A 15,670-nucleotide genomic window follows, 5' to 3' on the forward strand; every position below is an offset into this window, starting at 1 on the left:
TAATTGTATATACCTATTACAAATGTGACAGTAATGATATATCTCCTTTTTTACCCCAAAGCTGCCCAGGGGAGAGTAAAGAATATGTTAATTGCTTTTGTTAAAAGTCAGGGAAGAACAGTCAAGCCGGGAACAAGAACAATAAAGTATTGCAGCAATATTTGATTGCCCCCAATAATTTAAGCAGAATGGTTATATTTGCTAAATGATGATTTAGCTAAATGAAAGAGCAGGTTGGTTTGATTACCAAGATATTGTGTGCAAATTACTCAAACTAGGTCAGTGCCACTGAGAAATAGGACAGCTGAGATCAAGTTCATCAGTGTGACATTTGTGCTGGGCTCTGTCCACTGTGGAATTACAGAACTGTCAAATCTGGGACCTGGAAAGGATCTGTCAGCAGAAATGCAGCCTCCTACCAGCAGGAGTGCCTGTGTCCATCTCACCTTTTTCTTAAGACTAAGGCCTGCTCCACACAGCCCCTGAAATGCAACCAGGATCAACCCCAGATCTCCCTCATCCTTATTCCACATTCAAAAGAAAATAGAAAATCCAAGACAGATTTTATTGAGAAACATAATGGTTGGACCAAAATTTAGATTAAAGCAAAAAACAAAAACAAACAATAACTTAACTTATAATCCAAATGGACATGAACTCCACAAGCATCTGCAATGGAGTGGAGGATAGCATGGTTAGCATTAATTCGGGGCTCACCTTGAGCCAGGCAGGCATTGTTCTAAGGGCTCCATAGAGTAACTCACTGGAGTGTAACTCATCTGAGCCTTACAGTGGCCCTTTGGGTTGGTACCTTGTCACAGATGAGGCAACCGAGGCACAGAGATGTTAGACCACTGTTATCAGACAGCCAGGAAGGTACAGAATCTAAACCAGGCATTCTGTCTCCAGAGCCCAAGTTTTTAACATTACACCATACTGCTTCTCCACAAGACGTGATTTATGGGACTCTTATAGATAGAGACACCATAGCTACACTGTAGCTGTTTATTAGTGTGGCCATTTAGACTACTGGCTCTCACCCTTGGTGGCCCCTTAGAATCACCTGAGGAGCTTTTTAAAATACATAGAACTGGGTCACACCTCACAGGCCAACACCTCAGAATTTCTAGGGGTGGAACCCGGGTTATGAGCCGGAGCCGGCTCGAACCAGCTTGCAAAAGGTGATTGTTAAATTTTCAAGAGTTGTACAAGCCAGTTGACATCAAGTTGGCAGCTAGAAATAAGCCAGGGTCTGAGTATTTACACCATAAAAACAGGCAAACACTACTGTTGCGGGTGTGGAGAGCCTTTTACCAGCTCACCCCTGGGTCAGGCCTAAGCATCAGTAGTTTTAAAGCTGCCCAGGTGATCCCAGCATGCAGCCAGGGTTAAGAACTGTGGATTTAGGTGTGCTTTCTGCCTTCACGCTGAAGGTAGACCACGTGATACATCAGGCATGACGATTAGTTGCAGGTAGTCGTTATAATTATTTAGCTCTTTTCTCAATAATCCGTCAAGCATCCATGTTTTCTCAGCTTGGGAGATACACCTTGATCCTGGAATGCATACTTTTTCTCTTTGAAGTAATCCAAATCAAAATGAGAATCTGACCGTGTTTCTCTGTAGGGAAATGTTGTGTCACCAGTATCTATTACAGGAGAGAAATCCCTAAACTATGTAAATAGCAAGGCATATGGGGCAGCCTTATCCACACCTGTCAAGATGTTACTTCTACAGGACCAGGCTGACCTGTGTGCTGTCCTCTTCCTGTGCGAGTCTCAGCTGATTCAGTGTCATTTTCTCCCAACATCAAATGCAAGTCCTCATCCTTGCCCCTTCCATACGTCTGCCTTGGTGAGCGGGGGTGGGGTGGAGATGGCAGCAGAACAAGGAGAAGTGTCCCTGTTGGACAGGGTGACAGTTACCCCATCCAGTCTATTTTCTGCCCCATTTTCCAGACTCTCCCTTGACCATATATAACCCAAAGTCGTACCTGCTTGTTCATGCATAGCATGAGCTATTGGGAGGTGAGCGTTCTAGGGCACAAGTACAACTTAAACTATGGTGGACTTTGGGGGTTCAGCTTCTGATGGCAATGTTTCCCTGCAAATTTGCTCCCAGATGGTTGTGCTCCCCTTGCTGTTTAGAAACCACTCTTACGATATTGCTTTGCTAATCCTGCCCTGTCACCTATAGCTTGTAATATTGTTCCCGTAAAATGCCAGTAGAGATGTGATTATAACACTGAATTCGATTTCCCAGTTTAACTTGCTTGGAGACATTTTATCTGTATATTTTTTAACATGCTATGGATGGAGCCTTAACTTGCAAGGGCTGTAATCAGATTATTGAAAATCAAAGTGAATGAAATGGCAGCTTTCAGTATTATTATGCTGTTGTTTTAGAAAGTATCTAGTCATACTGAATGATCTAAAAGAAATGGGTCTTTCATTTCCTTTACCATTAAGTTGGATTGTCCTTGTCTATATCAGATTTGGGCTGCCAGAAAGACTCTTCTCCTAGGCAAATGATTAATCTACAGTTTGATCCTAATGGTCAGAGGAATTTTACAGATGAGCGTATGTGTTGGGAAAAGGGGGAGGGTATTTATGGGTTAGTTGATAAGCATAGCCACAACTCCATCTCTTTTCTAAGTGGTAAAAGGGTCGCAGTCATTGATCTGAGGAACGGAGAGTTTCACCCTCTCCTCTTTGGCTCAGCTGGGACCCCAGAACGATAACTGGCCCAGATGTGTGTGTAGCACCCGGCCTCTGCTTCCCAGGATGCCTTTCACTGGGCACAGCCTGTGGCCACAGTGGCATCAGCTGAGAGGGGTCCCCATACTGGTCCCCGCTGGTGGCCCTTCAGTGCTGTTGGCTGACTACCTGTTCACCACGGTTTCCTTTCCTGGGTTTCTTCCTGTGTTCAGTGACCAACAGCTGTTAGTGGCTCTTTTGTGCTCCTTTCAAATCATGAAAGACAAAACTTCAGTTGTGTGCAAGAGCAGCGAATATCCTTTCAGAAATCAAGAAGGGAGATCTCTTCCCCGCAGCGAATGCGGGGTGACGGAACTCGGGAAGGTTTACGGAGTCACACGTGTAACTCACCCTTCACAGCATCTTCATTCAGGAGTGACCACTGAGTTCATTCACATCCGTTCACTCAGATGGCAGGATGAACTCGCCAAACTCCCTGCGGAGAAACTACCAACAGCACAGCGTCAAAGGAGAAGACCTTTAAGTGTCTCTCCTCGTTTACGTTTATAGATTATCTGCCTGAACAATTTGCAGTTTCTAGGAAGTTGTTGAACAGAATATGATTCTCTCTGAGGTAAAGAGATAAATCAGAGCTACGTGGGTTTTTCTTAGCAACAAGAAAATAACCCCTAAAGAAACCTCTTACTACATAAAGTGGGGCAAAACATTGGTTAAAGATGGAGGATAAACTGAAGGAAAAACAAATATATTCAGTATAGCTTTTGAGCTCCCTATAATAATCTTATCAGAGATATTTTATTAACAAAGCACCCTCTTTCAAAAAGGCAGAAGCCAGACATGGAAACAACCTAAGTGTTCAACGAGAGATGAATGGATAAAGAAGATGTGGTACATATATACAGTGGAATATTACTCAGCCATAAAAAAGAATGAAATAATGTCATTTGCAGCAATATGGATGGACTTGGAGGGCATTATGCTAAGCGAAATAAGTCAGACAGATAAAGATAAATACTGTGTGCTATCACTTATATGTAGAATCTAAAAAATACAACAAACTAGTGAATATAACAAAAAAGAAGCAGATTCACAGATATAGAGAACAAACTAGTGGTTACCAGTGGCAGTGGGAGGGGATAGACAATACAGGGCTGGGGGACTGAGAGGCACAAACTATTGGGTGTACGATAGGCTCCAGGATGTATTGTATAACACAGGGCATAGAGCCAATATTTTATAATAACTGTAAATGGAAAGTAACCTTTAAAAATTGTATAAAAATAAAAATTAAAAAAAAGAGCTTTGAAGATTAGTCAGTAAACCAAAAAAAAGTGAAATGCCCTGAAATCTTACAGTTTTTATAGGAAAGAAACTTGATTGGTGTTTTCCCAAACTTGACAAAAATCCTAAGGATTTACATGAAGTTACTGAGTTGTGAAGCAGAAGGAAATTATTCTGAGTCATGAATAGTAAAAACCAATTTCAATCAACTATGATAAAGAAAAGAAAAGACAAAAGGGCAGGAGAACTAGAGTGTTTAAGGAGTCCTGTGTAGACCAATGACTATTAAATTTACAAAATATGAAAAACGTCTTCCAAACAAGGTAGCTACTTGAAACGGGCAAAGTACAGATTAACCCAAAAAAGTTTTGGGAAGAGTAAATTCTGGCCTTAAAAGCAACTAAGTAACATGTATTTGTATAGCACATTATACTTCAGGAACTGGAAATGCTGAAAAATACATTACAATCTGCACAGACACAGTGGGTTAGATACTACACACCTAAGGTGTTTCTGGAATTTTGAAAATACCAGCTCGCTAAAGCATTTCGTTTCACCTTAACCATGAAGAAGCAGCTTAAGGGTGTGACCCTCCATCCCTGTCCTTGTTCCTGTTGCCTTGAGAGGTGGCAACCACCTAACTCCAACTGCTGATGGGCTTTGTCATGTAGAAATTCAAGGGCATGGTGCCACCTGCTAATTGTAGGCACTACACCCAGTGCAGAGGGTGAGGTTCTCTCCTCACAGAAGCCTCATTAAAGGGGTGTGAAAACGTCAAGAGGTGTTTTTAAGCCCATTGTATCCAAAGCACCCAGTCCTTAGAAACCAGAGTAACCTATGTCCTTATATCAGCTTCTTTCATTAAACTACACGTTTACACAAAATCACATAGAAATAATGTGTGCTTCATCTGTTAATTCCAATTTCTAGGTGCCTTCCCATCTAAAAACTTGTTTATGCTTTTTTTTAGAAGTCTCAGCGCAAACGGAAATCTGTGACATTCAGCAGGACTGGAAGCCTTCATTCCTCAGTAACGAAGAATTCACCCAGCTGATGTTGGAGGTGAAATGCACTTTCCAATTAGCTTAACGGGTTGCAAATTAAAATGTAGCTGCTTGCTCCAGATAAGACCCTGTGCCCAAAGTAAACAACTGTTCTTGACCCTGCAAAGAGGGCTGGGAACAGATAGACTCTTGAAAAATCTGCCTGCTCTTGCTTATGTTTTGGCTACCGAGTTGGGCAGTAGAAGCGAGAATCCCCAAACCCAATGCAAGTGTGTACCGTTGCCATGGTGACTGCCAGCCCACTCACATCTCCCAACCAGAGGATACCTAGTGGGGGAGCCAGACAGGAACAGAGTTGGAGGTAGGGAGAGTGAGGGGATTACGTCTCTGCCCTGTATTTATGTAGAATATGATGCAGCAATTATATATTTTTCCCTTAGTAGGACACATTTTGAAAGCAAAAGTCTTCTTTTAAAAATAATGCTTTTAACTTGATCTCCTATTCCATCAACATGACGTGTGGATATCAGCCATACGTGGCTATGCCTCCCCACCCAGCACGTGGTCTCTCTGTGCCAAGAAGGATGCTCACATTTCTTCCTCCGGAAAGTTAAGGGCCCACGCCCATCTGCTGGGCTGGATTTGAGGAAATCTGACTGATCTGAGTGGCTGGCCTTTTTCAACATCATGTTTCTCTATGGGTGAAACTTCTCAATACAGATGAGGATAAGTCACTGCAAAAACATCCAGATGGTGCTGACTTCTGAACTGGGGATAAGACTGGGAGTGTTCGGATACAATGGTGGACAGAGAGAAAGCCCCAGACATGGCATGTCTGGGCCCTTGAATTAGAAGAAGAAACCTGGGATGGATGGGTTCAGCCAGAGGAAGTTAGACACTGGCTGTGTCTGTGGTTCCTGGCAGGGTTTTAGAGAATGGCTCTTTGGGATCTGTCTGTCTAGATCTCATTTTATGTGCCTATATAAGACTGATGTAAACGTTAATTTACATAGATTAACTGTGCAGAAAACAGAAAGTTACTGGAGTAAGAAAATGCCAGAATGAAGATGTCCAAATATTATGAAATATAAAAGCATTAATGTACATTTGCATGAAATGAAAGATACTTAAATCTGCATGTGAACTATATTTAAAGAAAATACAGAACTTTCTCCAGAAGCAATGCATTTTAAGTATGTTAAATTTAGAGGAGCTTGTGAAATATCATGTTGAATTAATGCATCATTATGCTACTTCACAGAAATCATTTTATCTTTTAATTCTTAGGGAAAAGTAATTAAAACACATAACCCTCTAGCATATAACCCTCTTTAAAAGTCTGTAGCACAACTTTTTCCCCCCCAAGGAGTTTCAGGGTATCAAAAGTATTTGAGGGAACAGGACTTTTATAAGGTTAACAATGTATAGTAGTTGCTTGTAGTAGTCTCTTATGGTCATTTGTATTTCTGTAGTGTTGGTTGTAACTTCTCCTTTTTCATTTCTAATTTTACTGATTTGGGCCCTCTCCCTTTTTTACTTGCTGAGTCTGGCTAAAGGCTTATCAATTTTGTTTATCTTTTCAAAATACCAGCTTTTAGTTTCATTTATCTTTTCTATTATTTTCTTAGTCTCTATTTCATTTATTTCTGCTCTGATCTTTATGATTTCTTTCCTTCTGCTAACTTTGGGTTTTGTTTGTTCTTTCTCTAGTTGCTTTAGGTGTAAGGTTAGGTTGTTTATTTGAGATTTTTTTTGTTTCCTGAGGTAAGCTTGCATCGCTGTAAATTTCCCTCTCAGAACTGCTTTTGCTGCATCCAGTAGGTTTTAGATTATCGTGTTTTCATTTGCATTTGTCTTTAGGTATTTTTTGATTTCCTCGTTGTTTTTCCAGTGATCCATTTGTTGTTTAGTAGCATATTGTTTAGCCTCCAAAACACGTGTTTGTGTTTTTTGCAGTTTTTTTTTTCCTTGTAGCTGATTTCTGATCTCATAACGTTATGGTCAGAAAAGATGCTTGATATGATTTCAGTTTCCTTGAATTTACCGAGGCTTGCTTTGTGGCCCAGCATGTAATCTAACCTGGAGAATGTTCCATGTGCACTTGAAAAGAATGTGTATTCTACTGCTTTCAGATGGAATACTCTATAAATATCAATTAGGTCCATCTGGTCTAATATGTCATTTAAGGCCTGTGTTTCCTTACTGATTTTCTGTATGGATGATCTGTTGATGTAAGTGAGGTGTTAAAGTCCTCCACTATTACTGTGTTACTGTCAATTTCTCCTTTTCTGTCTGTTAACATTTGCCTTATGTATTGAGGCGCTCCTATGTTGGGTGCATATATGTTTACAATTGTTGTATCTTCTTGGATTGATTCCTTGACCATTATGTAGTGTCCTTCTTTGCCTCTTATAACAGTCTTTATTTTAAAGACAGAAATTTGGGCTGAACTGAGACTTAGGAGACTGAAATTTCTAGAAAAAGAAGATTTTAGATTTGTATGGATATGCTTTATGCACTTTCCTCTGCTCCCAGTGTAGACTCCCTAAAGCCAGTCTAAAGGAAATCATGCTAGATGAGTGAATTGGACCCAAAATTAAGCCTATACAACAAGTGGACCTTCTGGGTGAATTGCATCTTTGAGGCATATGGGAAACCCACCGACTAGAACTTTTGACTTATCTCTGACTGTTTTAGGCTCCTCTTCTACCCTCTTGCCCCTCAGTAGACAAGATGGGTGACTGGAGCCTCCTGTACCTTCCCCATGATGGTTCCCACAGGACGATGCTCTCATTTTCTAGGATGCAACTTCTCCATAGTGTGTGTCCCACTCCAGCTGCATATCCCCCTCCTTTGTTCAGAGCCATTTCAGGGAGCATGAGGAATCAGATGCCATGTCTTCATAACCAGGAGGTTCCTTTTTTTTTTTTGCGGTACATGGGCCTCTCACTGTTGTGGCCTCTCCCGTTGCGGAGCACAGGCTCCGGACGCACAGACTCAGCGGCCATGGCTCACGGGCCTAACCGCTCCGTGGCATGTGGGATCTTCCCAGACCAGGGCCCGAACCCGTGTCCCCTGCATTGGGAGGTGGACTCTCAACCACTGTGCCACCAGGGAAGCCCCCAGGAGGTTCCTTTTTAAATGAAGATGAAACCCAGGACAGAACCCGTCAGGCCCCAGGGAACTGCACTGCTTGTGCTGTCTGGATATGAATCCCTCCTTCTTCCCTCTTCTCCCAAAAAAGCCCCAGACCAGACTCCTTGAGAACTCATACAGTTATGGAATTTGAAAGAACAAAATGACTTGGTCACAGACCAGCCAAGCTGGTTGAGTGTAAACTGGCCAAGATGGTGGCTATAAGCATTGGAACAAGTAAACTCAAAAAAGGGAAAGCTCTTATTGACTGGCAATTAGGGAGTGTGTGGTATTTCTGAATTTTGTTCAGGAAAGCTACAGCCATCTTTTGTCTTAGCCCAGATGTTGTCCCAGAGAAGACAAAAAACATTCTATCAGAGCCAGGAATTGGCAGAAAGGGGTGGTTTCATTTCCTTCTGGTGTGTGGCAGGTATGAAACTCGGGCCATTATGGCATCTCTGGCATCCCTGAAGCTCCTGCCAAAATCCCCATTGCAATAAGAGGGGCACACCGCTTTTCAATCACGTTCTATTGAGTCCCTCTCAAATGCTGCTGATGGGACTTCTACAACCATCGCGAGCATTCTTAAAGCAGTGACTCGATGTAATTCTCGTGCATTTGATGGAAAACGCCAATGGGCTGATGAGCGTTATCTTCCATCTATAAATACCTTCAGCTTTTTCACACCCAGTTGCTTTACAAATTCAAGAGGGCATGGGCTCCCTGTGCAAGAAGAGAATGTATGTTGCTCCTGCTTTTCCTGATATTCTAATCTACTTTTTCTAAAATGGTCCAGCTGACGTCATCAACAGTGCCTCCACCTGTTCAAAAAAATTCACTTCCAGGAGCACTGCTAATATGATTTTTTTTTTAATTTCGAAAAATACTTAAGGGAAAAAGAAATAAAGTTCACTAGGATGTACCTCGGTGTTCACCACGGGCCATAAATCTGATCCAGAATCTCTCCAGCTCAGCACTATTGGCATTTCGGACCTGATAATTCTTTGTTGTAGTGACATCCTGTGTGTTGTAGGTGGGATGTTTCAAAGCATCCTTGGCCTCTACCCGCTAGATGCCAGGAGCACCCACCCCAGAATTGACAACCAAAAATGTCTCCAGACATTGCCAGATATCCCCAGGGGGGCAAAGTTGCTCCCAGTTGAAAACCACAGATAAATTCCAAGAGGATGAGGTCCACTTAAGAAATGTACTTTAATATATTTTTCAGTCTTAAATCCTGCAGTATGTAAGTGTTAAACAGTAAATGACCCACATGTTAATTTTCCTGGTGAAAAGAACTCTTTCCCACTTTGGTGCGTGGTGATGGTGGGTGCCCTTCTCTGCACACTTACTGGACTATTTCCGCTTACTACTGCTGTGCACTCGGCCACACCCTCCTACCCTGAAGGAATCCGTGCCCTTTGGCTGTGCAGATGCTCAGTAACACCCTAGGAGGATATAGCTGAGTGCATACAAAATGTTTCCAGAACTTTCTAAGCACATATTTCAGTTTGGGGGTTCTTCTCCCAAAGTGGAAAAACTCCCATGTTTGCAGAAGATGCTATTTTAACAATACAGTCAGTGAGGCAACAGTGATAGTTTACAGGGATGGTCTGCCTGAGCTTATTACGTCCTCAACAATTTGTTTTTGGGGAGGTAGACTTTGTTTTTAATCTCCTCTGTCTCATCCATGTGCCCATAGAGCCAGTTGCCAGGATGACCCCATTCTCTGCTGAATAGAGTCTGAATTTTAGAAATCACCTTTCTCATGTGTCTTATGAGAGCATCATGAGCATCTGATAAGGAATCTGAAAACAAAACAGTGAGTCTGTGAGAAAACATGGATGGCCTATATCTTTTCTCTCATGAGCACCCAGAGCAGTGCATCTAGCATAGAGAAGGCACTCAGTAAAAACTTCTAAACAAATGAATTTTCCAGTTATTTTGAAATACAGTTGGCCCTCCGTGTCCGTGAGTTCCGTATCCGAGGTTGGTTGAATGTGAGAATGTAGAGCTCACGGATATGGGGGCGACTCTCAGGGACTTGAGCACTCGTGGATTTTGGTGTCTGCAGGGGTCCTGGGACCAATCCCCCATGGATACCGAGGGAGAGCTGTTCTCATGGATCTGGTTGAGTTACACAGCACTTCCCCATCGGTCCTTACCTTTCACTTTGGTGGATTCATGTGAATGTTCTTTACAAACACTTCCTTCAGGAGGTCTTTCTATGGCAATGGATGTAAGCAGAGGTCTATGCCAACCAGCAGGCACAGTTTTTCTTTTTTTTTAATACCTCTGTGAGGTATTAAATCTTTTAGTAAATGTTTACCAGTGAACTCAAAGTGATATTGAGGATAGGAGGACAAGGACTAAAATATCGCTGACATCTTTTAATGGGTAATTGTGATATTTCTGATTCGGCCCAAAGGTACACTTATCATTAAAACTACTTAGGTACAGGGCCGTTCAGAGGCCACCGCCATGCTCCCCTCCTGGCAGGAATCGCTGCATGGGGGTGAGGGGAAGCTAGAGAGCAGCGAGGAGGGCGGCCCCACTGAGGAGCGGAGACTCAAGCCACCGCCCGGCAGCTGCTACTGTATCTGCAGCTACCGCGGAAGCAGATGGGCACAGCAGCGCGCGGACAGTGATGGTGGAAGCCCAAGTAGCACAGATGCAGAAACTCCCTCTGGTGATGATTTCAGCCTCTCCTTGGCAGACACTAATCTACCCTCCGAAGTGGAGGCAGAGCCACGCAGTTCCATCGCGAAGCGTCTTTCTAAGGGAGCGGTCTTTGAAGGGCTGGGTCGTGTTTGCATGTGTGGAGCTGAGAACTCCAGGTTACAGAGTCAGTTGTCACTACTGCCTTTTCCACAAGAAAAACCGCTTCCCTAAACAGCAACAACGGACTCTGAACATAACTCTTGAGTATACGGTCTGCTTTTTAGGAGGGTCTGAAAAAGGACTTGAGCTTTTCAGGCTTGAATTGGACAAGTATATTCAAGGGCTGAAAAATAACAGGATCTGTGAGGAAAGGAGTGGGGAGAACCACATACAGTCCTAGCCGAGCAGCTGTTTTGAGGATGTTGTATGCCCGATCCAAAGGGTGGCTCATCTCTTTCAGAAGAAGCTTGCCTTTCTGCTACATGCTGCTCTGAGCTATACTCCTGTTGAGGTTAAAGAATCAGATGAAGGGCTTCCCTGGTGGAGCAGTGGTTGAGAGTCCGCCTGCCGATGCGGGGGACACAGGTTTGTGCCCCGGTCCAGGAGGATCTCACATGCCGCGGAGCAGCTGGGCCCGTGAGCCATAGCTGCTGAGCCTGTGCGTCCGGAGCCTGTGCTCCGCAACGGGAGAGGCCACAGCAGTGAGAGGCCCGCGTACCACCAAAAAAAAAAAAGAATCAAATGAAAAAGCAAAAGGAGACATTCACAGGCTTCTGAGTGTGGCCAGTCTCCAAGGCCTTATTCACGAAGGCACCATGACGTCTCTGTGCATGGCCACCACGGAGGAGCAGCATAAGTCCGTGATCATGGATGGTCATAGCTCCCAGCCTCAGTTCCACGGCGCAGGAAGCAACTGGTCTTCTGAGGATGGAATGCAGGCTTTTTTGAATGGTGCTGACGGAGGTAACCCTTTTCTTTTCCGGCAAGTCCTGGAGAACTTTAAAGGCCGTACAAGACACAGATAATTTGAAGGGATTTATCTGGCAGGCTGAAATGAATCATTATGCTTTGTTTCGATGTTTCATGTTCCTAAAGAACTGTGGTAGTGGAGATATCTTTCTGGAGATTGTTAAAGTGGAACACGAAGAAATGCCCAAAGCCACAAGTGTGGTAGCCATCCTCAAAGGATTTATGAAAGAAGCTCCTGCCCAAAGGTTTTGATCACATGTTTTGAGATGATTATATTCTGAAGTTATGCAAGCCTTGGTGTTTGAAATTGCAGTTGTTATAACTGTCATAGGATTGCTATTTCAGATTATTTGAAACACATTCTAGATTTTTTTCATTTTGTACTTTTAAGATTAAGCCTAATTAGACATTAAAAAAAAAAAACTAGTTAGGTAATTTCCATGGCTAAATTCTGTTTCATGACACCAGTAGGTCCCGTTTTTCACCAAGCCTTTTTGTGCTTTACAAGCAGTTTGCCTGGACTAGACAAATTCTGTGTAAGAAACCGCATTATGTGCCGGACAGGAAAGTGCTGTGAGGTTAGTCGTGAAAATATTTGAAGGGTTACGAAATAAAGTTGGCATCCTAACCCGGGGTCCTTGGCTTCGGTGACCCTCTCGTCCATAAAAGCATGACTGAAGAGGCTTCACCTGTTATGTTTTCCGCAGGCATTAGACGGCTTCATCATCGCTGTGACGACGGACGGCAGCATCCTCTACGTTTCGGACAGTATCACGCCTCTCCTTGGGCACTTACCGGTGAGTTCCTGTTCTGATGGCCTTTGCCATCCTCTTTCCTCGAGAACCATTCAGATCTCAGAGCCGGGGCGCTGCAGGTGTCTCTGTGTGAGGAGGGTCAAGGAGTGCCCTCCACCAGACCGAGGCCAAGCCTCGGAGGCTTCCTGAGGGAGGCGGGTGCAGGCCTGTGTCATCCTGGAACAAGCAAGACCTGGAATGGGGGCTGTGGTGCAGGTTCTCACCCTCCGGTGCCCCAGAAACCGCCCAGGAGCCGTGAGCCTACGGCACAGTTAGCAGAGCTCAGAGCCTTTACGGAGGCTGACAGACACCTGCAAGGGAAGACAAGGTCCCCTGAGAGCTGGGGGAGGGATGTGCACCAGACAGCTGGGGACAGAAGGGGGTTTGGGGGTCTCTGGAGATGTAACTGAGATGCAGTAGGTTGTGACGCTTGCTGGTGGTTAAGGGTTCAGTGCCAGGCATGGTGGCGGGAGGGGGGCAGTGAAATACTCTGGGAAGATGTTGTTGGACCAGGAAGGACTTGAGGAAAAAGGAAGGTTTGGGCAGGAGGGCAAGCTCTGCTGTCCTGTCCTGCGGAGCCAGGTGGGGTGCGGAGGAGAGAGAGCGCCGTGAGGTCCCGGGCCCTCCCCACCATCTCCCTCCCTCCCTCCCCCTCCCTTCCCCTCCCTCCTCCTCCCTCCCCCATCTCCCTCCCTCCCCCTCCCTTCCACATCTCTCCCCCTTCCCCCCCTCTCCCTCCCCCCTCCCATCTTCCATCACACTCCCTCCTCTCAGCCTGAGCCTCGCAGGCTCCCTGGTAACCCCGTCAGGATGCTCTGACTCACAGAGCAGCACCTGGCTGGTGGAGGGTCCACCTTGGAGGGCCCCTCGGAGGCGTCTGGCCAGGCTTCCATTTCCCGCCACACCATCGTTTATTCCCACAGAGACCGACCTGGAAGGAAGCTTGTACCAGGAGCACCTGTGGGACTGATTGGGCTAAAATGTCCTCTCTTCTTTCTCCTCCCAAAAAGCCCCACCAAACTGCTGATCCCCCCACCCCTGACTCCCACACGTGGGTGGATGCGCGGCCAGGACACAGATGAGGAGGGTGGCAGCTGCCCTGGGTGCCTGCTCATAGGGAATCACTGGCCGGGTGATGCTGGAGGACCATGGTGGCCTCTCTCGAGCCGCACCTGCCTGGGAGCACTGCGGCCTTGCTGTGTGGGCAGCTCATCCCCGCTCCGCCGGCGGTGATGACCCCAGCTTCCCTAATGGCCCAGGATTCCACATCGTCCTGGGTCATTCTTTTCCTCAGAAGCCACTCCCTGCTCCCGTTGCTGCTGCAGACGATGCTGTGTGTAGATCAAAACCACCGTCCATGTTTTTCCTTGGTGGGTCACTGTGTGTTGTAGCCCAGAAAAGCATTTTTTACTTTGCAATGCAGATACCTTTGCATTACTGTGAATCCATCTGACCTTTGTGGTTCAGCCCATTTCCAGGGTGCACGAGGCTGGGGGTCCTCTCCTCTGAGAGCCGTCAGAAGAGGCTGGTTCCCACTCAGCCCTAAGGAGTCGGGAAAGCAGTTTCATCTTGATTTTCGTCTCCTGCTGGAGTAGTGATGAGACCCCATCAAATCAGCACGGCTTCTTTGGGCTGATCTGAGGAGGTGGGGTGCTTCTTTGGAGGGGCTTGGGTTTTGTACTGAGTGGACAGGATCAGGCAGTGCGAGGCGCTGATGGAAAGCCAACAGGTGTCCACTCCAGAATGGCCTGGGAGTGTGGCCAGAGCTGTTTGGGGAAACAGGATTTGCACTGTTCTGATTTCTACTCTTGGAATTACCTGATGACCCAGTTGCCATACGTGACAGAGTGAACTAAGTAAGTTGGGAATTCTGATTTGAAATTCTGGAGCAACTTAGAATCACCTTTATGAATTATTTTCTTACTCTGGAAGGGCCAGAGAAATGGCCCTTCCAGAGTAAGAAAATGACCCCAACTCTCATTTGTCCATGCCCAACCCATTTGAATGCTTATTAAGTGCCTATCTGCGGACCCAGACACACACCGAGTCAGCCCTCACACTCCCCAGCGGAGGTGAGGCCAGGATGGACGATCTCCACATTTAACTTCTATTTACTTGTAGCTTTTACCCAAATCGTCATCTTCTTCCCCCTTTTTACTTAGGATTCGCTGTATCTCTGCTAGTGGGTGGACGAGAAACTTCCCTGGTGCCCATCACACAGCTGCCCTGTCACCTCCACTTGACAGAGGATGAGACCAAGGGGGCCCAGCCGGCAAGGAGCGGAGCAGGGCTGAGGCCAGGCCCACTGAGCGCAGAGCCCAAACTCGCCACCACTCTACCTAGTGCTTTTCTGATGCTGAGGATTTGGGTTGCCATTTAGGGATTCTGCTTTCAGTTTAGTTCACTTCAACTCAAACTTGCTTATTACTCAGTACAAGCCCAGGACCCGTCCACAGACAATGCAGTGATTCAAATGGTCCATATGAGGTGCTTTTTTTTTTTTCTATTGGAGTATAGTTATTTACAATGTTGTGTTAGTTGCAGGTATACAGCAAAGTGAATCAGTTATACGTATACATATATCCACTCTTTTTTAGATTCTATCCCCATGTAGATCATCGGGGAGTATTGAGTAGAGTTCCCTGTGCTATACAGCAGGTTCTTATTAGTTATCTGTTTTATACATAGTAGTGTGTATATGTCCATCCCAGTCTCCCAATTTATCCCTCCCCCACCCTTTCCCCCTTGGTAACCATAAGTTTGTTTTCTACATCAGTGACTCTATCTCTGTTTTGTAGATAAGTTCATTTGTACCATTTTTTTAGACTCCACATGTAAGTGATATCATATGATATTTGTCTTTCTCTGTCAGACTTCACTCAGTATGACAGTCTCTGGGTCCATCCATGTCACTGCAAATGGCATTCATTCTTTTATATGACTGAGTAGTGTTGCATTGTATATATACCACATCTTCTTTAACCATTCCTCTGTTGATGGACATTTAAATTGTTTCCAGGTCTTGGCTATTGTAAATAGTGGGGCAGTGAACATTGGGATGCATGTATCTTTTCAAATTATAGTTTTTTCCGGGTGTATGCCCAGGAGT

The 15,670-nt window shown here is 45.0% G+C and overlaps 1 protein-coding gene and 1 pseudogene across 5 annotated transcripts in view; both read left to right on the forward strand.

Annotated features, from left to right (window-relative positions):
- NPAS2 (neuronal PAS domain protein 2) overlaps positions 1 to 15,670 on the forward strand; it is a 193,389-nt gene that overhangs the window by 121,932 nt on the left and 55,787 nt on the right. For 3 of the 4 annotated variants that reach the window (XM_081254939.1, XM_081254938.1, XM_081254941.1), the window contains exons 4-5: positions 4,969 to 5,060; positions 12,475 to 12,564. In XM_081254939.1, the coding sequence (XP_081111065.1) occupies positions 4,969 to 5,060; positions 12,475 to 12,564 (182 nt within the window). The remainder of the gene's footprint in view (positions 1 to 4,968; positions 5,061 to 12,474; positions 12,565 to 15,670) is intronic. The other variant, XM_081254940.1, reaches the window with a different exon arrangement.
- On the forward strand, positions 10,428 to 12,116 carry LOC308627910 (protein Njmu-R1-like; annotated as a pseudogene). Its single transcript has 2 exons — positions 10,428 to 11,346; positions 11,549 to 12,116. The product of its transcript is annotated as a protein Njmu-R1-like (transcript).

Source organism: Mesoplodon bidens (genome assembly GCF_964165515.1).
Source record: "Mesoplodon bidens genome assembly, chromosome: 14".
NCBI classification, from domain to species: domain Eukaryota; kingdom Metazoa; phylum Chordata; class Mammalia; order Artiodactyla; family Ziphiidae; genus Mesoplodon; species Mesoplodon bidens.